Below are 23,620 nucleotides of genomic sequence, written 5' to 3'. Positions count from 1 at the left end.
TGGTGGCAGTGGCGTCCCCTGGGCCTTGTCACTTTTCTTGTGTGTTGGCTTCGACGTCTTACTCACAGTTTTTTGGTCGTCGAATTCCTCGGAGTCCGATTCATGGATCGAGAAGGTTTCTTCTTCCTCTTGTTCCTCGAACTCTCGGTGAGCTGTCGGCGTGGACGCCATTTGCAGTCTTCTGGCTCGACGGTCACGGAGTGTTTTTCGGGATCGGAACGCACGACAGGCCTCGCAAGTCTCTTCACTGTGCTCAGGCGACAGGCACAGGTTACAGACCAAATGTTGGTCTGTATACGGGTATTTGTTGTGGCATTTAGGACAGAAACGGAACGGGGTCCGTTCCATCAGCGTTGTTTTACACGCGGTCGGGCCGACCAGGCCCCGACGGGGGATCGAAAACTACCCCAAAGGGTACCGGAGCTCTTCACTCTTCGATTCGGTGTCGATTCTATTTAAGCCGATCCCGAACGCAACAATACCGACGTAATTTTTCCGATATTTATCTAACTTTCCATTCTGAAACCCGGAGCGAAAGGAACACGTCCGAACCCGATGGCGGAAAGAAAACAATCGAAGATGGAGTCGACGCCCATGCGCAATGGAGACAAGGAGGAGGAGTCCCTCGGTCCCGTGACTCGAAAGACTTCTTCGAAGAAAAACAACTTGTAACACTCCGACCCAACACCAGATGGCGGGCTATGCACATTTCCAGAACAGATTAATGCTGGCGAGATATGCATTTTCCTATGCGAAGTACACCATTCGGATTTTGAAATCTAAATCCAATTGCTTGAACACTAGACTGTAGCTCCCAATATCCAGTTGTGCAAACCCAGTTTGTTCTCCCCATCATTTTGTTTAACCATTACTACACAATCTATTGTCAAAGAGAATTTAAACATCTCTTCTCACAGTGTTAGAGTCCATTGTAATTATTCTGAAAAATTAACAGAAAAATTTACAATCACGGAAAGGACTTTAGAATCTATTCTGCTCCATACACACCTTAGTAGAAGAAAAACACAAGACAATAATGTAGTAAAATAAGGTTATTTACTTAAAAATGATACATTTGAACATCATCTGTGTACAGAACAAAGCAAATGAAGGGAAACTTAAGGCACCATTAAGGCCTGATGCTGCATAAAATACATTTAGTGTTTTACATTTTACAGGGTTATTTTACATTTCAGACATAACAAACATGTATGTAGTCATACTGCTTTATTAACATAGTATTACCTATTTACAACTGTACTACCTTACCTACACAGGTGCATTTATATACATTATACCGATTTTTATGATGCCATTATCAATAAAAACAGTAAACGATTTTGTTTATCTGGGCTTTGAAATGTGCAGAAAAAGCTCAAATTGGCATATAGAACCTCTCTTGAGAAGGGCAACCTATATCCGTACCAAATAGCCATTATGAAGAACATATGGGTATTCAAATTATATTTTTAGTTTCAGAAGGAATGCCGAAAACAAGATTACGTAAGTGTGCATTTTTAACTTACTGCCGGGCTATCAGCAACCACTATCTATGTGTCTGACCAAACGTGGAGGTAGAATAACACAAGGATTAGAAGGCAAATTGCCCCTTATATGTCCCCCTCATTTTCATCCATGCGCACATTATCTAGTCCTGATGAAAGTCCTCGAATCCTTTGGGCCATTTAGAAATTAGGGCTGAAACATGTCCAATTGGTCTAGGGTTATAAATTCCCCGTTACAACACAAGATACTGTTTTTATCTGCAACTGGAACACCCTTGTTCAAAGGATACCTAATTGCTTCAAGGTATGCAGCCAAATGATGAAGCATGCCACTACTAGAGTGGGAAAGGGTCGCCAATAAAAACAATTAAGATTTTGTTGTTTTTGTCACTGTGTCTTTGTACATTTTCGGGCCCTTATGTTGAGACGAAGGAATGGAAGGTTTGTAGGATACGTTTTTATGGCATAGATTTATTCAGGGAAGTTGTATCTTAAAGCCCCACTTGATTATTTTCTCTCTCCTCTCGTATGAACCACCAAGGTTCTCTTGGGTTCTTATAAGAATAGTTTTAAAGTAGAACATAAAACAAATTTCATATCACTCATTTAGAATTAGGTTTGAGAAAAAAAAATGGCTAATTCATTTACACTTCTGCAAAAGAGAAAATATTTTGGCCCATTAGATCTGCTCCCAAGTGTAGCTTTCAATTAAACACAATAATCTGGACTCAGAATGTAATAATGGATGCAAAGCAAACTTTCTAAAAATCAACAGCTACTTATAAACCATTGCTCTCATTAAAACGCCACAAAACCAGAGCCCCTATACAGGCTGTATTAAGACTCTAGTGAATAGGTGTGTGGGAATCAACAGACATTGCCTGAAAGACAGCTTACGAATAGCATAATTCCAGAGACACATTTATTTGCATCTAACTACGCCTCACATTACGCATTCTGAACCAAAATAGAGGGCTTATCTGGAAGCTCATTAAGGACTGAAGAAGTTCCAAAAGTCTAAACTAAATTTCTATTGTGAATGGTACGGAAAATAGAGAAGCCTTCGCTACCGTTCCAATAACCTGATTCCCTCACTGACTTATTGTTTGAAAGTAGCTTGTGGTGCCATCATCTAAGCACATCACAAGCAGAAAGGAAGCTTCTCACAGAAGATAACTAATATAGAGGCACAAACAGTTTTTACATAGAAAAAAGCAATATAGTTTTTAAAAGGTGGCAAATGAGAGAGGGCCTACAGCATATGCGTAGGGAAAACACCAATGTTTTAACAGTCAATGTAAGAATCAAGGTGTCATTCTTTGATTTGTGGATTTTGTAAAAAAATGAATTAGCAGAACACTAACAAACTTTTATATTTTATATTTAAAAGATGTGTGAATGGAGAGAGACCCTGCAAGTTTGGCTGCTGTGTGCTCCTACATCTTGTGGCAGCATGAAGAGTATTAAAAAAAAAGCAATTATTCCTCAATCATAGCATCTCTCAAACCTAAAAGAATACACATGGCCATGTTCCATTTCCTTATGTTTTGGATCATCCTGTGCTAATCTACAACCCTTAATTCCCCAAAATTGGTGTAGTTTGGTAACAGAATTTTTTTGTGTTAAAAACAAATTGTCACTGGTATTGCAAATCTATTTATGTATATCTAAATTGTAGGTGCATGTTTGCCTATAGGCATATAGTTTATTTTCTTCTGTAAAGTGGTAGTAGTTATATTTCATTTGTTGTAAAAGTACATTTTCCTAATCATTTAATTTTTGATTTTACATATCAACACCCTTTCCAAGATAGGGAGAACATCCCAATGAATCAGACAATATTTTAAAAGGAAATTGCTGGACCTAGTTTAAAGGCATCTGACAAAAACAACCAGTGTGTAACAGAACTATCAATATCACCAGTGCCACAATCCAGATCCCTTATTTGCAACACAAACAATTAGTCAGATGGATATTAGGAAGGTGGAAAAAAGGAAAATACTTTTCTGTATTTTATGGGGGAATACTTCCCAAAATATATGTGAAACGTAACTAATTCTTTTAGAACTATTGCCTTGGCTGATACTTAAATCAATTTTACATCAAAAAGCTAGGGACATATAGATTGTGGATAAACTTGACAAATGGTCCAGAACATTTTGCAAAGTTTCTAAAAACCAAGGCACTAGGCATTTGGCCTAAGTGATATTACACAGTAAGTCCAGCTATCTTTCAGAGTCTCAGTTACCAAGGTTAAACGACATTCCCAAGTTCTAAGAAAAACAAGATTTTGATGTGATGGCAGAGTGGCATGGAGCATTTTTATTATCAGAACATTTTTTACTAACACACAGCGTACAAATTCAATTCTTGCAAAGTCAAACATTTTACTGCAAGTACCCAAAAAGTTAGCATTTGGACTTGTCATTCTGATTTGACTAACAAATGCCAACATGCACACTTGACTTCAAAATACTTTTCCCCTGTCAGTGGAAATACACACACCATGTGAGTGACTGCCATTCCTGTTTCTTTTTACACAGAAAAATACTCCAAACACATGGTGTCATTATCTTTGGTGCTTTAGTATAAGGCAACACAACTTCACTTGTTTGCTGGGAAAGAGCAGGGGACGGGAACAAGTTGTCAACTCTGACAAACTCATTCATATATGACACGGCATGCATATCAGCTTTGTGAGCATCCGAACAATTCATGGTAAGGCACAGGCACTGCTATGCAATGAAGTAAAGAACACATTCTTAAAAACACTTGCTGATAATTTCCCTAAAGGCTAGGTTTTCAATGTGAAATCTCTACGATGTAAGACTGATCATAATTTCGGTGCTTGGATTTATTGCTTGAGAGTAAAAATACACATTCTATTTTCTCTAAGGCCCCGGTTACAGCTGACCCAGTGAATTATGATGTGTAGCAACTTTGGTTACTGCACATACCGGAATTTATGTTTTGAGGCATGCACCACAACCCTGCAAGGAAAACATGTGCAGCAAAAGGTGGAGTTTGCTGCATACATCACAAAAATGTGCATTTTATACCCAGTTTTCAGACAGAGCTGGTGCTATATATTGTACCGAATAAATTCAGATCCTTGCAGTCATCAATATAATTAGATGAGAAAAATATTCACCTCCTTCTAGGCCAATCATAATCCGGACCGGAGTCTTACATGAACATGCCTCTTTCCAAGGTCAGGTAGTCCCATTTGCACTCTGGCATACACTTATTGTTTAGCTGAGGACTGTAATAAGCACATAAGCGCATGCCACAAAAGAGGGGGGGGGAGGAATCAAGAGGATAAGAAACCCTTACTCCCAGATATTGCAGGCCACACCTAGAGTGGCAGAAAATGCACCAGACAAAAAGAAGCAGAGCTCAATAAAAATAAATAAAAAAACAAAGGTTTAAAGGGTTTTTCTGAAGGTCAAATATAATGTCTCCTTTACCAGAGTTAAAGCAGTAAAGCATCACAGTGTATAGGACCCAGCAATCAGTGTGGCTGGCATCATTAAAGGGCATGCTTAGCACAAGGAACCTTAAGTACGTAATAAGAGTCCGAGCAAAGAGAGTTTGGTGGCCTGTGTTGAGAAAAGCATTTCTGGAACAAGGAGGGCTATGATTCATAGATGATAATGAACAAAACTCAAACACTTTAACCATAAAATCTCAGATGAATGGGAAGCTGGTGCAGCAGACAGAGTCAAGCTTTTTCTGCTGGAGGATCAATGTTTCGCTGGAGCTTTACTTGCAATACGGTTTCAGTTTTTTTATCAAAATTATCACAGATGTCAACATGACAGATACCAACATCCTGCAAAACACAATAAACCCCATTCCCCCTAAATGTTTTGTGTTCTTTATCCATGGTATTCACTCAATTATTCTTGACCAGTACTTGAACCTCTGGAGGAATACATCAGATACGACAAAGACATTGTAAAGACGGAAAAGCTAAATAAAGGTTTGGGAGTGGCTCGGTAGCCTAGATCATTAAATCAAAGAAAGGGGGCACTTAATTCACCACACTGCTGTGTGCCAGAGAAAGGAGCACACTATGACTAAGGAAGGCCTATTATTATCAGTTACTGTTACAGTGACAAAATGACACCTTTTCCACCCACCAAGTTAGAGACACTATGGACACTAAGCAAGCGTTTATTTTGTCTGTCTTGTGAAAGAGATTCTGCTTAGCACACCCAAGTCAAAGGCAGGGGCAATACAATATCCAAGGATACAGCAAAATCAGAGTATGGAAGAAAAGCAAACTATGCACAACCTTTGAGGGAGAGCATAAACACCTTCGTACCATACAATTAATCAGTTGGCCAACTGTGATGCACTTATAAGGCTATTCAGCATGAGGTGGGATAGTCTGAATAATTATGCTTGAACTACATTCACAAATAGGATGTGTGGAGGAGTTGAGCTATACATTAATCCAGCATATTACTAGAATATAGAGAGAGAAATGTGTGTGTATATAATATATATACACATTTTTTTTTACACACACACACATATATATATATATATATATATATATATATATAATATGCTTATGTGCACATATTATATATAAATGTAAAGAAACCTTGACATACGTATTTGTTTGCTTTTAGCCATCCCTTCAATGACAAACCATTGAAAGAATCGTTTATTTCTGTGAATTAAGGTTTATTTTGATGGTTCAAAAATCATTGCTGTGAGGTCTCTGCACGGCTGATGCTACTAAACATGGCTTGCTCTGCCTGCTTTTGGGTGGGAGACACCTCGCACAAACTTAAGTTGATCTATACAGCCATAAACCATCTTCACGTGGCAAATTACACAAACAAAAGTCTGCTTTTAAATGCTTTTCATTTTAGGACTTAAATATTTATGAACAAAACAGCATAACTAATCGAAGACTGGCAAGCTCATGGAGAGATGGGGTGGGGTGTCTAAAAAATTGAGAGCTCGAGCAGGCGGCACCCACTCGAAAAGAATGCCACATAATATACTGTACCTCGGACCACCAGTTCACCAGAAGCCCTTTTCCCAGGAAAACTCCTGGTTTACCTGTATGCCACTGTGCCATCTGGTATAAAGTAAATCTAAAAAACACAAGTCGTGTTGAAGCCACTCAGTTCAAGGAATTGGTACTATGTCCCGAAATAATACACACAACTGTTCCAAACCTGATGATTAAAAAAAAAAAAAATCTGAAGCTTCTGTTTACAGAGTGAGGCATTGTGGACATTGTGACAGACAATGATGAGTCACTTTGACAAGGCCTATGGTTGATACTCACACACAGGTTTATCATAAACAAGGTGAAAATGTGTGCTCTTATACTTGAGGCAGAATAATACACAGAACATGAATCTAGAATATTGTTTGCGGTGCAAAATTATTCATGCATCTAGAGCATAATATTGAGAACAATGACATCAAAACTGTAAAGTGGGACAAATAATGCAAAATCCAAAAAGACAAACAAATGCACACGAGTATATCTCAAAGTCCCTAGGTTTTTTTGGTGGGACCATATGGCGAATACGTTTCCATCAAATGAAATACTTTACAAAACCCAGCAGAAATGTGGTTTGTTAGAAATTTTCAATAGTGCTGCCCCTAAAAAATAACCAGTCTTTTTTGGCAGTTGGACGGAAAAGGTTATAGAGAGCCCTAATGATTGTTGTACTTTTAGTTTAATTGTGGCACTATATTTCTGCTACTCATGGCTACTAACCCCAAAGGCTGGCATCAAACTATTTGGTGAGAACAAATTTGCAATATGGCCATCTAAAAGGAACATTATTATTTGGAGTGTGGCATTATAGTTTCCTGGTGATTAATATGGCACAAACGATCCGCTTTTCTAAAAAAAATAATAATAATCTTTGCAGGCAGCAACAGAAAATAAAAAGAAGAAAACATGTTCCTGGCCCTCTACCTTCTTTTGAGCTGGCAAGTGACGTCTCTATTTTTAGGTACGTGGTTTATTGCCAAGCTGTGCTACGCAGACCAAAACAATGCTACTGGCTGCCTACTGTCTTAAGATAAAATGACTTCACAATGTGTCATATTAAAAACATTACTTTGATTATGGTTAAACAGTATACAATTCAAATTTCGTATTTTCATATTGTTCTGTTAAACATTTAATGGCACATGAAGTGGATATTTTCAGTAACTAATCCTTTCACCTCATAAGGTCACGTGTTAAACTAAATGAGGGTGTACTGTGTAAAAGTTGATTGCGGTGAAAAAGAAAATAAACAAAACGGTTTCCCTTTTTAAAAAAAAATAAGACGAGGGCAAGCTGTGCAGCAGATACCTACAGGCACGTAAATTATTTCCAGATGATTTTCACAAGGTGCTACTATCTAGACATGACAAAACTGAAGAGGGAAGGATGCCATTTAGTGTTTGGTGGTTGTCCCACTGGTTGTAGGAACACCTTCCTTAAGGTTATTAAGCGAATGCAAGAAAGTTGCAAAATGCACACTCATCCAGTACCAAAAGGGCATGGTCTAGAGACATGACAAAGACCTTCAATGAATAATGTAGAGAAATGAGCATTGTAGTGGCCGTTCAGGCTGTTAGCACAAGTTTCGTCTGGTGCAAGAACTCTGGTGCAAGAACTGTACACAAAAATATTTTCTCTAGCTTGAACCATGGCAATGGAGAAACTGGCACAAAATAATAAACATGGAAAATAGGAGACCGAGAATGTTACAACCTGGCATTTCTGAGTGACTTCCGAACCTATTGTGGCAGTATATGGATATGTGACTCCAGAATACAGAACAGAGTAAAACAAATCAGAAGCAGTTTCAGCTCTTCAACTATGTCCTTGAAGTAGATTGAGCTTCTTTAAGGCTTTCACAGAAAGCAACACGATGGGAACATGCAAATTTAGCAGCGATGCTCCAGTTCACAGGAGTGCTGCTGTGGTGTGGTGATCTTAGCTTAGCTTAAAAAGGCAACTTTAAACATTTCAAACAATAGTCTCTGTGTAGTGTTCCGATCATCCACAACTGGAGGTAACACACTTGGCACTCAGTCTACAAAGTCAGTCAGTATTAGCAGCCCATACATGTGGAAAGGGAACAGACTGTCAAATCCAAGTCGTTCCCTTTGCACTTCTCTCCAGCCCATTAGTCCTGGGTGGAATAAGTCCTAGAGTTGTAGGAGTTTACTTTGTCAAATCTTCACATCCTGGGACTCAACCATCTTTGCAAGAGTCTTCTTGATTCTCAATGCTGTAAGTCTAGATGCAGGGTTGTGGGCCCAACACTCTGACATCAACTTCAAGATGGCTCTTAAGCACTGAAAAAAAGGGAGAAGGTCACAATTCAAATGGAATTGCCTTGTCTGTGATAATACTAGTAACTGAGCATCCCCCTCAAGCCATAATCTGCAGATATCTTTAAACATTACATGTATTATAGTACGGCTACATTTCAAACAGAGGTAAAGTGAAGGTTGGTAATTGCTATAACATTAAAAAGTTTACATCTTTAAATTGTCAGGTGACTTTCAAAAAAAAGTTTCGAAAATTTGCTCTTGATTTTAATGTGCTGAAAATACATCTAAAACCTCCCATCAACGTGCACCTGCGGTGACATCAGGCTGAAGGTAGTGCTACTGGAATACCATTGACTTGACATTGGGAATATGACATGATGACACATTGAGGAGTCTATACTTACTTCATCACTATTCCACCTGTTTGAGACCGCAGGGCGCAGTGATTTGACACACACAACTTCTCGCATATCCTCGTAGGAGGGGTCACTTGGGACCATATCGTAGTATGGCAGCTGGTACTCTTCAATAATGCCTGTGACAAAAGATGAACGGAGCTGGCTAAGCAAAATGTGAATTAAATATGCAGGTTTGTTATAAAGCTACTGGAAGCCCATCCTTGTTTATTAGCAAACAACCAAGAATTCTGACACGAAAAAGGTTACAAACCAGTAATCAGTACAATATGCCATTAGGATTTTTGGGTGGCTACTTAGAGGGGGTCATAGCATTAGACGAATGACGGACCAGGGATCTGGAAATCCTATACCCCGACTCCCAGAACATATTGTTTGGGGTCAAGTACAACAAGTGTCTATGTTTATGTGGTCCACAGCACAAGTATTATCAACCCCTTGCAGGACAAACGTTTGGCCTGGCAATTTACCTAGTGTATTGTGGTTGTGGAAAGAGGACTGCCTGCTGCTGAATGAAGATATGCATTCATGTGTATAATATGTTCAGAAGTGTACGTATGTTTCACTAATTCAAAGAAAATACCACTAGGGTGTAAGCGCTCTAAGGAAAAATTGGGATTTAAAAGATCTGCTTGCAATACTGAGAGTGATTCCAATACAAAAACATGTACAGACGTGTGCAAAATGTAACAATTTTATGATATTTGTAATGCTCCCAGATGCTCCATGATAACTTGCAAAAACATGCTCAAAATTGAAAGCTAGGTAGTGATTTGTTTCCATATTGAAAAGTACTTAAATAATATTTACAATTTAAAAAAATACCGACGTTCGTTACAGTACTTTGTAAAAATACTGTGCAACCTTACAGGACAAATGTAAATGCCTTTTTCCTAAAGCATCTGTTATTAAAATATGTTTGATGCATGTCAGCATTTTTTTAAAACTAAATCATAATGGAAAATCAGTGTAGAAACGCCAAGAGAAACATTTCTTAAAATATGTTAGAACAAATTCTATGACCTGGCACTGGTGTAGATTTATAATTTCCAGGAATTTTGAAGTAGGTCTGTAATCTATACTCCAAACAAACGTCAGATAATTTAATTCTGGCATGAGCAAATATCACATGTGCATTTTCTGACTTGACATATTGCAGGGCAAGTGCAAATTCACTTTATTTTCTTTTTTTATCTTGTGGGAATATGGGGCCATATGTACGAACACATTTTCCAATTGACACAGAATGGGAAAAACCCTTTGCTACATCTGGCCCATAGTTCTTTCCCTAAACACCGATATTTTAAATCATAACCTATTTGAAACCCATAAACCTAAATTGTTAGAGGGGCTTGGTCCTTTGCCTCCACCTAAGGAAAATGTTACCTACCTGTAACAGCTGATTTTCAGATTGTAATGCTGTAGTTTACAGTTGAACATCATCATGTGTTGGATCTAGCTTATTCCGATGATTCCATGTTGACGATTTCTCCTCAGTTGTGGACGTTTATGGAGGTAGGAAAGAAACATCAAACAGATGGTGTGAATTTTTTTTTTTAAAGTGGAGTGTATGTCGGGGCACTTCATAAGCTATGGGAAAGAGGTCACGTTTTGGCTCATAATCCAAATCTCTACTAGGGGAAAAAAATAAAAGCTTGCAAAGCTCTGTACCCAACACTAGATGGGAAGAGTGCACAAAGCATGTGATCTCCTGCCCTTACCTCATTATAAGGCGTACATTTTTCAACTTTTCCAGCGTGAGGATGGGTTGGACAGGAGTTGGAGTGCCCTTAAACATGAAAATTGGTGGGTGCACATAAACTTAGAGGGCATTCCAGCCCGGGAATGACCATTTCTCATCTGCTTCTAGAACCTGTGAGGAGATTTGAGCACACATAACCTTCACGAGTGAATACTTTTATGAAAGCAAAACCGACTTCTGCCAGTGTAAGCCACATTTACATGAACAAACATATTCAGGAACCACACTCTTATGTTGCCTGTGAGAAGACCTAGAGGAGTTCATCTAGTTGTAAACTGAACCACATTGATCTAGTGCTGGGAAAAGGCTCACTATTATGGCAAGCAAGGGAAGAGAGACACAATGAGATTAAGTGATCTGCCTGAGAATTATACATTATGTTCAAGTACAAAAGGACAGGCTGTGAGTGGCCTTGCCAATAGTCAGATGGCAGCCTAGGCACTGGAGCGCAAATATAATATTGGTTTATTTAGTCATATTTTGTGAAATCGATTGCATGCTCAAAATTATTTTTTTCCAAAGCATTTTGCAATATTTCGTCTCAGAAACTAAATTAGGAAGAAGAGCAATGTACAGGTAGAACAAGGGTATATCATGAACTCTGCTACAACTAAAACACGAGACTAACAAATGTTCATCACATTCAAAGCCTGACTGCGATCCAAAAGCTGGCCTTAACAGAGGCCATTCATAAGCAGAGTCAGTGAACGTTCAACTATTCCATAGAAATAGAACACTGGTATGTTCAGCATTTATTATAACTAGAATTGTGGCCTAATCAGAGGCTTACTACAATAAGAACAATAACAGGAGACTACATACAATAATCGATTAGAGTGATAAGACTAGTTGAGACTTGTCGAAGCAAAAGATGAGCTTTTCTCTGAAAACAGTTTTTGAATGGTGTGTCAAGAGGCTTTCAGTAAATGTCCCCAAGAAGAGAGTTCCGCGATAGTGGCCCAAGTAACTAAGGAAAAGGATCTAGAGGATGCATACAGAGAGGTGTAGGTAGGTTTCTGGTGGCTGAGCACAGTTTGGCATGCTTGATCTAAGATACATCATGGAGAGATGGTTTGTGGAGTAGCAGTTAATGGCATTTAAGACCATTAGCTTCTTTAAAGCTTTGTGTTTAGAACAGAGCTTTAAACAACACAATGCTAGCTTTGTGTTGAGGGGACCATCAGGTATGTTTGTAGCAGTACTAGCAACTTTTATAACTTTGCTAAGTGAGGTAAAAGAATATACGCAAGACCTCAGCGTAGAGAGTTAGAGTAGTCATGTTTGCTAAAACAAAAGAAGAGATCAGTTCTGCCTGTGTGAAACAAAATAGTCAAGCCCATTTTTTTTATAATCTAATTGAAATCTGGCTGTTGTGACTGCGTTAGTTAGGAATGTTACCATGCCCACCGAGGCCATGACGTCTGGGGTAAATGTATAGCCTGGGAGTCTTGGTGGCAGGTTCTCAAAGCAGCATGAAAACATATTTTCAATTTAGAATGCATTTAATAAAAGCTAGCAGATCCTCATCCAAGAGAGGAGACAAAATAGGAAAGACAAAGATTTTGGGCATCATCCACGTGAAGATGACAGAAAACAACTGAAGACACTAGAGATATTGCCAATGGATAGTGAGTCACTTGCACACCAACCAGCAAGTGTGTGGGGCTAGAGAGTGAGGGCCACCAACATGTGTAGATAGGTTGAAAACCATTCAGAGCTTTTCTCAGAAAAATGCTACCAATTTGACAGTGATATTATCTTTACAAAGATATGGAAAATTACAAGTGTGGAATAGATTCATTTTCAAACATTTTGTTAACAAGACCTTTCCAAGGTGTACTAAATTGTTCTGCTGAACAACAAACTGCGTATTACCCAGCTTATATCAGCAAGATCTCATTTCCTTCTTGTATTGTAGTTAGTCCCTGTCTCGCAGTGGTAAATAACCCTGAAACCCACTGGCACACGTTGCCGGCATGCACCGTCTTCAAAACCGCTGCATCATTTATAAATCTTTCACGTCAGTCTATCTGGTTGGCAACCACATTAAGGCTCTTGGCAGACCCATAGCCTGGAGACAACGAAGTGTAAAAAAAAAACGATGAAACGGGGTGTTTCCATCCATGCATTCAATATCTAGAACAATATATCTGTACTAATCAGTACTGCTCCAACCCTATCCCACTTCACTAACAACACACTGCTTTAAAAACATAACCCATCACACAGTCACAGTCCACCAGCCAGACACCTCTCGGAAACACATGTGGTCTGTATTCTTGCCTTTGACCTTGTACAACCGCCTGAGGACTTTGGCTAGGTTAGTGCTTTACAAACAGCATATTCTGGCATATGTACAGCACTAGAAGATTCATAAACCCACCACCGCAAAATCATTCCTTATTTCCTAAATTCACAGACATGCTAATTGTCAGGCTGTCAGCTATGAAACCAGGATAATAAAGCTCTTTTGTCTTTAAAGCAAGTAAAACAAACATCATAACGAGAAACAAAACGCCAGGTTTTATATATCTAGAAGCGTAACAGTAACGAAAGTGCTACTTCAGAATAAAGTTCTATTTTACGTGTAGAGCATTAAAACCAGTTGTTATCGCACTGTTTTTTATTCTCCTTACAGGTGTTCTGCTGACCTCCCTTTCTTACTGGTGCTGGATTTTGTAAAATAGGATGATTTCGATGTTACTCCAAGTAGTGATGTGTGGTCACCCTTTAGAAGAGTGCAGGGTTTCTTAGAAAAGGAGGGCCTTTCTCGTGGTTGTGTGGTTCAGCCTTTTGAGTATTGCGGGCATTCTTAGACTAGAAGGGGTTATTGTTCCTTTTAGTGGAGGTAAGGAATTCTTCTTCTGAGTGGAATCCTGAGAAAAGAGGGGGATGTGTTGTTCTTTCCGTTAGCCCTCTTCGGTTTCTTGAAACAGGAATATTTTAAAGGTTTTATAACGTTTTACAGTCCTCTTCTTTTGATCAATTTTGTTCTAAATGCAGCTTGTTTCAACTAGCTAGCAACTATTTTGTAAAAATGACATGCAATACTCAAAATAGGTGTGGGTAGAAACCTGTATGAAAATTGCATAGGTGTGCCTTTACCTACAGAAGATAGGGAAGATACATGCCCAAAGTATTTTGCATATCATTTTTAAGGTCATATGGTGAACAAAGCCAATTTCACACTTCCATCGAGGCATTTTCTGCTCAAACTAGTCTCTACTGGATGGACATTACATAAAACAGCATGAGTAAAACCAAACTGATGCGAAATTTGGTAATCTAGATTAATACACAATCATGCTCAAGGTAAAAAAATAATTTGGTTAGACCTGGACATAATTTATTATTGAAATGTGTGGACCGCAATGATCACAGACATCACAGAATTCAGGTGTCTATGGATTTATGAGGACAGGAGTTGAGCTTCGTTCAATGCACTAGGATGAAAATAATAGTCTTTATTCTTTGGAAGCCAAGGATATGTTTTGACTACCATCCCTGCTGAACTCTTCTCCATGTTATTATTTTTAAGGGTGTCTATCGTTAAGAGGGTCCAGAAGTCCGCATGTTGCAATCAAGATTTTCTGATTGTAGAGAACAATAAATGCTTTTGTCAGTCAGAAAATTGTGTACTGCAAAATTATTTTTAAAACAAATTTTTTAATGTCAGCAGATGTCTAACTAGACACTCAAAGAACAGATTACTTACCTTTATTAAAGTTCTTTCTGGTAGAAACTCTATTTAACAGGCATATTCTTTACCTATTAATATCCCCCAGGCATCAGGCTGGATCCGAAAAAATCTTGAGCAGTACCTTTTTGCCCCGGTAGGTGGCGATGACGGCTCTGCATCAATGCTGTCTGTGCCGGACACGATGTGCACAGTTGCCTATAAGGGTGCTACCCCAGCACGCTGAGATCAGTTTCATTCTTGACACATTCCACACCCACAGACGCAGAGCCACATCAGAATGGCTGAGACTAGTGTGCTGAACTAAGGAGGGCCTTCTAGAGGAAAGAGTGCAGATTGCACAGCAGGGAGGAAGGAAGGGTCAGTAAGGAAACTGCTGTTAGAGAGAGTCTCTACCAGGAAATCCATTTCCGGAGCTAAGTAACTTATTCCTCTCAAAAAGACTTCTAACCGCAGATTCCTTACCTTAGACAAGATACCTGAAGTAATGACTTCCCCGGAGGCGCTGTGAACTGACAAACCATAAAGTCATAACAGACAAAGAGGGAAAAATGCCCAACAGACTTGATCGTCCAGACACTAGTGCTTCGTGAACGTATGGAGCAACGCCCAGGTACCGCCTGAGAGATCTCAAGGACAAGTATCCTGTGTGCTAGCATAGTAGTTGTAGCCTTGGTTGTGGTGGAGTGTATCATATTTTAATGCAGAATACAATCTAATGAGACATAGTCCTCTTCAGCGCTCCCTTGTCCTTCTTTACTCTAATGATTCCAATAAAAAGCTGAGCATCTAGTTAGTGATCCCTGGTACAATCCATATAAAAACAAAGGATCCGTCTTGGAGGGGTGAGAGGGAAGCTAAGAAAGTCGAAAGGGTGACAGTCTGACCAATGTGAAAGGGGAGTCACGAGCTTAGGTGGAAAGAGGTATGTGTTCTGAGAACCAGTTTGTTCTGGTAGAAGGTGGTATACGGTGGGAACTGGGGGCCTGAAGCTCGCTCACCCTCGGGTCCTATGTAATGACAGCCAAGATGACAGTTTTAAGAATCAAAAGTATGAGAGGACATTTATGGATGAGTTCAAAGGGTTAACACATCAGTTAGGTGAAAACCAAATTCAGGTCCCACTGGGCATAATGAAAGAGGAAGGCAGAAACGTGTTGCAAATCTTTCAAGAAACAAGTCACAATGAGAGACAAACAGAAAAGGTTGATCTGACAACTGCAGAACAGCCAAGATAACTGGCAAATATCACTTAACAGTGCCCAGGGCCAAGTTGTGCTGGGCCAATGACAACACAACCAGCAAATCAAATCAAATCAAATCATTAACATTTATAAAGCGCGCTACTCACCCGTGCGGGTCTCAAGGCGCTAGGGGAAAGGGGGGGGGGGGGTTACTGCTGCTCGAAAAGCCAGGTTTTTACGAGTCTCCGGAATGCGGAGTGGTCCTGGGTGGTCCTGAGGCTGGTGGGGAGGGAGTTCCAAGTCTTGGCTGCCAGGAAGGAGAAAGACCTCCCTGCCGCCGTGGAGCGGCGGATGGGAGGGACGGCAGCGAGCGCGAGGCCAGAGGAACGGAGGAGGCGGGTGGGGACGTAGAAGCTGAGGCGTCGGTTGAGGTATTCCGGTCCCTTGTTGTGGAGGGCTTTGTGTGCGTGGGTGAGAAGTCGAAAGGTGATCCTTTTGCTGACTGGGAGCCAATGCAGGTGTCTCAGGTGTGTGGAGATGTGGCTGTTGCGGGGTACGTCGAGGATGAGGCGGGCCGAGGCGTTTTGAATGCGTTGCAGGCGATTTTGGAGTTTGGTGGTGGTCCCAGCGTAGAGGGTGTTGCCGTAGTCCAGGCGGCTCGTGACGAGGGCGTGGGTCACGGTTTTTCTAGTGTTGGCGGGGATCCAGCAGAAGATCTTGCAGAGCATGCGGAGGGTGAGGAAGCAGGCGGAGGACACGGCGTTGACTTGCTTGGTCATGGTGAGAAGGGGGTCCAAGATGAAGCCGAGGTTGCGGGCGTGGTCTGTGGGGGTCAGTGCGGTGCCGAGGGCCGTGGGCCACCAGGAGTCGTCCCAGGCGGACGGGGTGTTGCCGAGGATGAGGACTTCTGTTTTGTCAGAGTTCAGCTTTAGGCGGCTGAGCCTCATCCAATCTGCGACGTCCTTCATACCCTCTTGTAGGTTGGTCTTGGCGCTGGCGGGGTCCTTGGTGAGGGAGAGTATAAGTTGGGTGTCGTCGGCGTAGGAGGTGATGGTGATGTTGTGCTTGCGTACGATGTTGGCGAGGGGGCTCATGTAGACATTGAAGAGTGTCGGGCTGATCGATGAGCCTTGAGGTACGCCGCAGATGATCTTGGTGGGGTCTGAGCGAAACGGTGGGAGGTAAACTCTTTGGGAACGGTTTGAGAGGAAGGAGGCGATCCAGTCCAGGGCCTGGCCTTGGATCCCGGTGGAGCGGAGGCGGGTGATTACGGTGCGGTGACAGACGGTGTCGAAGGCCGCCGAGAGGTCGAGGAGGATGAGGGCGACTGTTTCACCGTTGTCCATCAGGGTTCTGATGTCGTCTGTGACTGAGATGAGGGCGGTTTCCGTGCTGTGGTTGGTTCGGAATCCGGTTTGTGAAGGGTCGAGCAGGTTGTTGTTTTCCAGGAAGGTGGTCAGCTGTTTGTTGACGGTCTTCTCTATTACCTTGGCTGGGAAAGGCAGGAGAGAGATGGGGCGGAAGTTTTTCAGGTCGCTCGGGTCAGCCGTAGGTTTCTTTAGGAGGGCATTGACTTCGGCGTGTTTCCCGCATTCGAGGAAGGTAGCAGAAGAAAAAGAAGAGTTGATGACGGCCTGGAGGTGCGGGCGATGATGTCGTCGGCTTTATTAAAGATGAAGTGAGGGCAGGGGTCCGAAGGGGCGCCGGAGTGGATAGAGTTCATGATGGATTTGATTTCTTCAGTGTTGATGTGGGTCCAGTTGTTGAGGGTGAAGGCCGGGGGTGCGGGTTCGGTGATGTTAGGTTTGGTCTGGTGTCCGAAGCTGTCGTGGAGGTCGCAGATCTTGCGGTGGAAGAAGGTGGCGAGGGATTTGCACAAATCCTGTGAGGGCGTGACGGCGTTTGCGTTGGCGTTGGGGTTGGAGAACTCCTTGACGATGCTGAAAAGTTCTCTGCTGTTGTGGCTGTTTTTGTCCAGTCTGTCGGTGAAAAAGTTCCTTTTGGCAGCGCGGATCAGGTGGTGGTGTTCGCGGGTAGCGTTCTTGAGGGCGGTCATGTTGTCAGCGGTGTGGTCCTTGCGTCAGGCCTTCTCGAGGGTGCGACAAGTTTTCTTTGATTCTTTGAGGGTGTCAGAGAACCAGAGAGGTTTTTTGGTGTTGGTCTGTTGATGCGTGCGTTTGAGGGGAGCAAGGTTGTCTGCGCAGTTGGAGATCCAGTTTGTGAGGCTGAGGTCTGCGTCGTTGGGGTCGGTGGTGAGGGTGGGTTGTTTGGCGGCGAGTGCGGAGAGGAGTTGCTCTTCGGGGATCTTGTTCCACTGTCGACGAGGGATGGGTTGAGTGCGGAGGTGGCGGGTCTCGCGTCGGAATGTGAAGTGGACACAGCTGTGGTCGGTCCAGTGTAGAGCGGAGGTGTGGCTGAAGAAGATGTGTTTGCTGGCGGAGAAGATAGGGTTGAGCGTGTCCGGCGATGTGGGTGGCGGTGTTCACCAGTTGCTTGAGGCCGAGGTTGGCAAGGTTGTCGAGCAGGGCGGTGGTGTTGGGGTCTTTGTTCTGTTCCAGATGGAAGTTGAGGTCGCCTAGGAGGATGTAGTCCGGCGAGGCGAGGGCGTGCGGGGAGATGAAATCGGCGATGGCGTCGCTGAAAGGGGCGCGCGGTCCGGGGGGACGGTAGACGAGGGATCCTCTAAGGGTGGTCCTGGGGTTGGTGCGGATTTGAAAATGCAGATGTTCAGCGGCGAGAGGGGTGTCTTCGGTGGAGGTGGTGACGCTGATGGAGTCTTTGAAGACGATGGCGATGCCTCCTCCTACTTGGTTGGTGCGGTCTTTTCTGGAGATCTTGTAGCCTTCGGGGATGGCAGTGGCGATGTCTGGAGCTAATGAGGCGTTCATCCAGGTTTCCGTGATGAAGGCGACGTCCGGAGCTGTGGCGTCCAGGAGGTCCCAGAGTTCAACAGCGTGCTTGTGGACAGAGCGAGCGTTGATCAGGATGCACTTGAGGTGGTTGATGGCGCGTGGGCTGGTGGTCGTGGTAGTTGCGTGGTGGAAGATGCGTTTCAGGAGTTACAGGCCAAGGGTCCATGGGTGCGCTTGGGGTGGGCTTGGAAGCAGGTGTTGGAGCGCCCGTCGTTGAGGGCGTGGAGGGTGGCGGGGTCATAGCGGGTCAGCGGGGTAGGGGAGGGCTGGGGACCAGGGGTCGTGGCGCTGGGCGCGGGCCAGGTGCAGACGGGCGCAGACGGGCTTGCATCTGGTGCGCCAGGCCGCCATAAGAGGGAGGGGGGGGAGGGGTCAGCTGGGGGTGAATGGGAGCTGGGGGGGCGGGGCGTGCAGGAGGTTGCGGCGGGAAAGCGCGAGGGAGGGGGGACAGGTAGAGTGAGAAGAGCTGGGGGAGGGGGGTTTAGGGGTAGGGGGTGAGTGTTAGAGTTTTAGGAGAATAGGGAGATAGATATGAGTAGGGTTGAAAAGATAGGTGAGGGGGGTGGTAGAGGTGGGTGAGGGTGAGAGGTAGAGTGAGAGGATAGGTAGATAGGTAACAGAGGGGGTGTCGGGACGGGGGGGAGAGATAGGGAAATAGATAGATGGAGAGATAGGTGGAGAGATAGAAAAATAGGTAGATAGGAGGAGGGGGTGAGTGAGTGAGGGAGTTAGGTGGAGAGATAGGTAGAGGAGTGAGGGAGGCAGGTAGCGAAAGGGTAGATGTGGGTGATAGTGAGAGATAGGTGGAGAGATAGAGGGGGGTGAGGCAGGAGCAGGAGGGCAGAGACAGGGGCGGGAAGAGACAGGAGTCGGAGAGGACCGAAGAACAGAAGAAGCGAAGAACACAGAAGACCGGAAGAACAGAAGAGAAGGACACAGAAGACCGGAAGAACACAGAAGAACAGAAGAGAAGAACACAGAAGAACACAGAAGAACAGAAGAGAAGGACACAGAAGACCGGAAGAACACAGAAGAACAGAAGAGAAGAACACAGAAGACCGGAAGAACACAGAAGAACAGAAGAGAAGGACACAGAAGACCGGAAGAACACAGAAGAACAGAAGAGCACAGAAGAACAGAAGAGAAGGACACCGAAGACCGGAAGAACACAGAAGAACAGAAGAGAAGAACACAGAAGAACAGAAGAGAAGGACACAGAAGACCGGAAGAACACAGAAGAACAGAAGAGAAGAACACAGAAGACCGGAAGAACACAGAAGAACAGAAGACCGGAAGGACACAGAAGAACAGAAGAGCACAGAAGAACAGAAGAGAAGGACACCGAAGACCGGAAGAACACAGAAGAACAGAAGAGAAGAACACAGAAGAACAGAAGAACACAGAAGAACAGAAGAGAAGGAAACAGAAGACCGGAAGAACACAGAAGAACAGAAGAGAAGAACACAGAAGACCGGAAGAACACAGAAGAACCGAAGAACACAGATGAACAGAAGAGAAGAACACAGAAAACAGAAGAGAAGAACACAGAAAACAGAAGAGAAGAACACAGAAGAACAGAAGAGAAGAACACAGAAGAACAGAAGAACACAGAGGAATATGCAGGGGATGAAGAAGCAGAAGAGCAGACGAACAGAAGATCAACAAAGAGGATACGGAAGACGAAGAGCAGAAGGCAGAAGACTACAGAGCAAGATGAGGAAGAAGAGAGGCGACAGGAGAGGCTGAGGAGCACACAGAAGAAGAGAGAAGACGGGGAGAAGAAGAGTGCAGAAGAAGATTGCAGAGGAGGAGCGAGGAGGAAAAGACAGAGAGGAGGAAAAGAAGCCGGAGCAGGAGAGAGGGTGAGTAGCGCGGGGCAGGGCGAGGGGCTGGGAGGTACTTACTGTGAGGAGGGTCTCAGGAACTCAGGAACCTGGAGGAGCTGCAGCGGCAGGGGGAGCGACCTACCCTTGGGTCAAGGGTCGCTACCACTGTCGCGCAGCGGCCGCCATAAGAGGGAGGAGGGGGGGGAGGGGTCAGCTGGGGGGCGGGGGCGTGCAGGAGGTCGCGGCGGGAAAGCGCGAGGGAGGGGGGGAACAGGTAGAGTGAGAAGAGCTGGGGGAGGGGGGTTTAAGGGTGGAGGGGGTGAGTGTTAGAGTTTTAGGAGAATAGGGAGATAGATAGGAGTAGGGTTGAAAAGATAGGGGAGGGGGGGTGGTAGAGGTGGGTGAGAGGTAGAGTGAGAGGATAGGGAGATAGGTAACAGAGGGGGTGTCGGGACGGGGGGAGAGATAGGGAAATAGATAGATGGAGAGATAGGTGGAGAGATAGAAAAATAGGTAGATAGGAGGAGGGGGTGAGTGAGGGAGTTAGGTGGAGAGATAGGTAGAGGAGTGAGGGAGGCAGGTAGCGAAACGGTAGATGTGGGTGATAGTGAGAGATAGGTGGAGAGATAGAGGGGGGTGAGGCAGGAGCAGGAGGGCAGAGACAGGGGCGGGAAGAGACAGGAGTCGGAAAGGACCGAAGAACAGAAGAAGCGAAGAACACAGAAGACCGGAAGAACACAGAAGAACAGAAGAGAAGGACACAGAAGACCGGAAGAACACAGAAGAACAGAAGAGAAGAACACAGAAGACCAGAAGAACACAGAAGAACAGAAGAGAAGGACACAGAAGACCGGAAGAACACAGAAGAACAGAAGAGAAGAACACAGAAGACCGGAAGAACACAGAAGAACAGAAGAGAAGAACACAGAAGACCGGAAGAACACAGAAGACCGGAAGAACACAGAAGAACTGAAGAACACAGATGAACAGAAGAGAAGAACACAGAAGAACACGTAGGAATATGCAGGGGACGAAGAAGCAGAAGAGCAGACGAACAGAAGATCAACAAAGAGGATACGGAAGACGAAGAGCAGAAGGCAGAAGACCACAGAGCAAGATGAGGAAGAAGAGAGGCGACAGGAGAGGCTGAGGAGCACACAGAAGAAGAGAGAAGACGGGGAGAAGAAGAGTGCAGAAGAAGATTGCAGAGGAGGAGCGAGGAGGAAGAGACAGAGGAGGAGGAAAAGAAGCCGGAACAGGAGAGAGGGTGAGTAGCGCGGGGCAAGGCGAGGGGCTGGGAGGTACTTACTGTGAGGAGGACTCAGGAACTCAGGAACCTGGAGGAGCTGCAGCGGCAGGGGGAGCGACCTACCCTTGACCCAATGAGCAACACCTCATAATATTTGGCATGAAGGGGGGTCAAAGTGCTGGTCTCACCACTAAGCCACAAACCTTTCCCAACAGCACGTGCATACACATTTTGCCAAGGGACACCTAGCTGCCATAATAACAAACCACCTAGGGAGGAAGATTAAAAACATCTTGATGCCACCGCTCAATCTCCAAGCATGAAGATAGAGTGTGTGCAGGTTGGGATGAAAGACCCGGCCCTGATGCTGCAACAGGAGGACCTCCCGAAGGGGAAGCTTGACCGGTGAACAGCTGCTCATGTCCAGGAGTTCATAACACCATACTCTCCATGCCCAATCTAAAGCCACTAGGATGACGTGGGCCCAGTTGGTCCTGATCTTTTTAAGGACTCGGAGCAGGAGTGGCATCACCGAAAAGTGAACATGTCTCTGAGAGAGAGTCTCTTTTGAAACTCCAGTGCACAGAAGTGCTGACATTGTGCACCTTGATGGTGGTGAAAGGACCAAGCCGAGGCTCTACTCATTTCTGGAAGGGATCTCGCACCACTTCAGGCTGTAGATGCCACTCATGATCAGTTAGGCACCAATAGCTCAGTTCATACGCCCTGGCATTCAGTGAACCCACCACGTGGTTCGCCACCAAAAAGATACCTTGATGGTCCAGCCGTTTCCAGAGGCACAAGGCCTTCTGGCATAGGGTCAATGACCCCACCCAGCCCCCGTTTGTTACAGTACCACAAATCATTGGTGTTGTCCGTAATCACCTGTAGTAGCCGTCCCTTTCAACACCAATGGATTGCTCACAACTCAAAGTTGATGTGAAGCCAGATCTCCTACCATGACGAGAGTCCTCGGATCTCCACCTCTCAGGTGGCAGTCCCTTCCCTGAAGTGAGGCATGGGTTATCACTGTCAGCTCTGGCAGGGGGGAAAGAAGGGGGTCTGCCACTGACCAGATCGCAGTTTAGTACCACCAATACAGATCTTGTGCAGTCTACTCTGAAATCTGAACCTAATCGGAGAGAATCCCTATGTGCTATGCCCACTGAGATATCAGAGCCCCCTTCTGCACCAGACGTGCTACACCAGCAGGATGCCATATGACCCAACAGCCTCAGAGTCACACTCACTGGGATCCAGGACTGAGGCTGAACCATCCGGACCATGGCCCAGATAACCTGGACTCTCCGTGCAGAATTGTAGGCCGTGGAACTTCAGTGTCCAGAAAGGTTCAGATGAAAGTAAGTGTTTGAGAAGGCGTCTGGTGTGACTTCAGCATGTTGATAGTGAACTCCAGCGACTGTCGTTTTTCTGTAGTCTTTTGGTGGGTGATGACTGTTCGGGGAAGCCCACCTTAAGCATGCAGTTGTCGAGGTAGGGGAAGATAGGTAAGACTGGGACCTTAGTAAATGAACAGCAACCACCTCCATCACTTTTTTGATTATCGAGGTGCACTGATGAGGCCATCAAGTAGCACATCAAATTAGCAATGCTCAAGCTCTCAGTGAACCACAGGTAATGAATGAGGGACCATGAAAATGGAACATAAAATTAAGCACCTTGCAGGTCCAACGCTACAATCCAGTCTCCGGGGTCTAGGCAGGCAGTACCGGGTCAAAGGTGAGCATTTAGAAC

The 23,620-nt window shown here is 44.1% G+C and overlaps 1 protein-coding gene across 9 annotated transcripts in view; it reads right to left on the bottom strand.

Moving 5' to 3' along the window:
• Positions 1-1,039: 1,039 nt before the first annotated feature.
• The window catches only part of BMPR1A (bone morphogenetic protein receptor type 1A), a 435,163-nt gene continuing 412,582 nt past the window's right edge, over positions 1,040-23,620 (bottom strand). For all 9 annotated transcript variants that reach the window (XM_069240617.1, XM_069240609.1, XM_069240610.1 and 6 more), the window contains 2 exons: positions 9,224-9,354; positions 1,040-8,840 (listed from right to left, as the gene is read on the bottom strand). In XM_069240617.1, coding sequence (XP_069096718.1) covers positions 8,715-8,840; positions 9,224-9,354 — 257 coding nt within the window. In that variant the 3' untranslated portion in view covers positions 1,040-8,714. The remainder of the gene's footprint in view (positions 8,841-9,223; positions 9,355-23,620) is intronic.

Source organism: Pleurodeles waltl, chromosome 6, assembly GCF_031143425.1.
Source record: "Pleurodeles waltl isolate 20211129_DDA chromosome 6, aPleWal1.hap1.20221129, whole genome shotgun sequence".
Taxonomy (NCBI): domain Eukaryota; kingdom Metazoa; phylum Chordata; class Amphibia; order Caudata; family Salamandridae; genus Pleurodeles; species Pleurodeles waltl.
The sequence above is the reverse complement of the archived record's forward strand: the minus strand, read 5'-3'. Positions and strand labels throughout refer to the sequence as shown.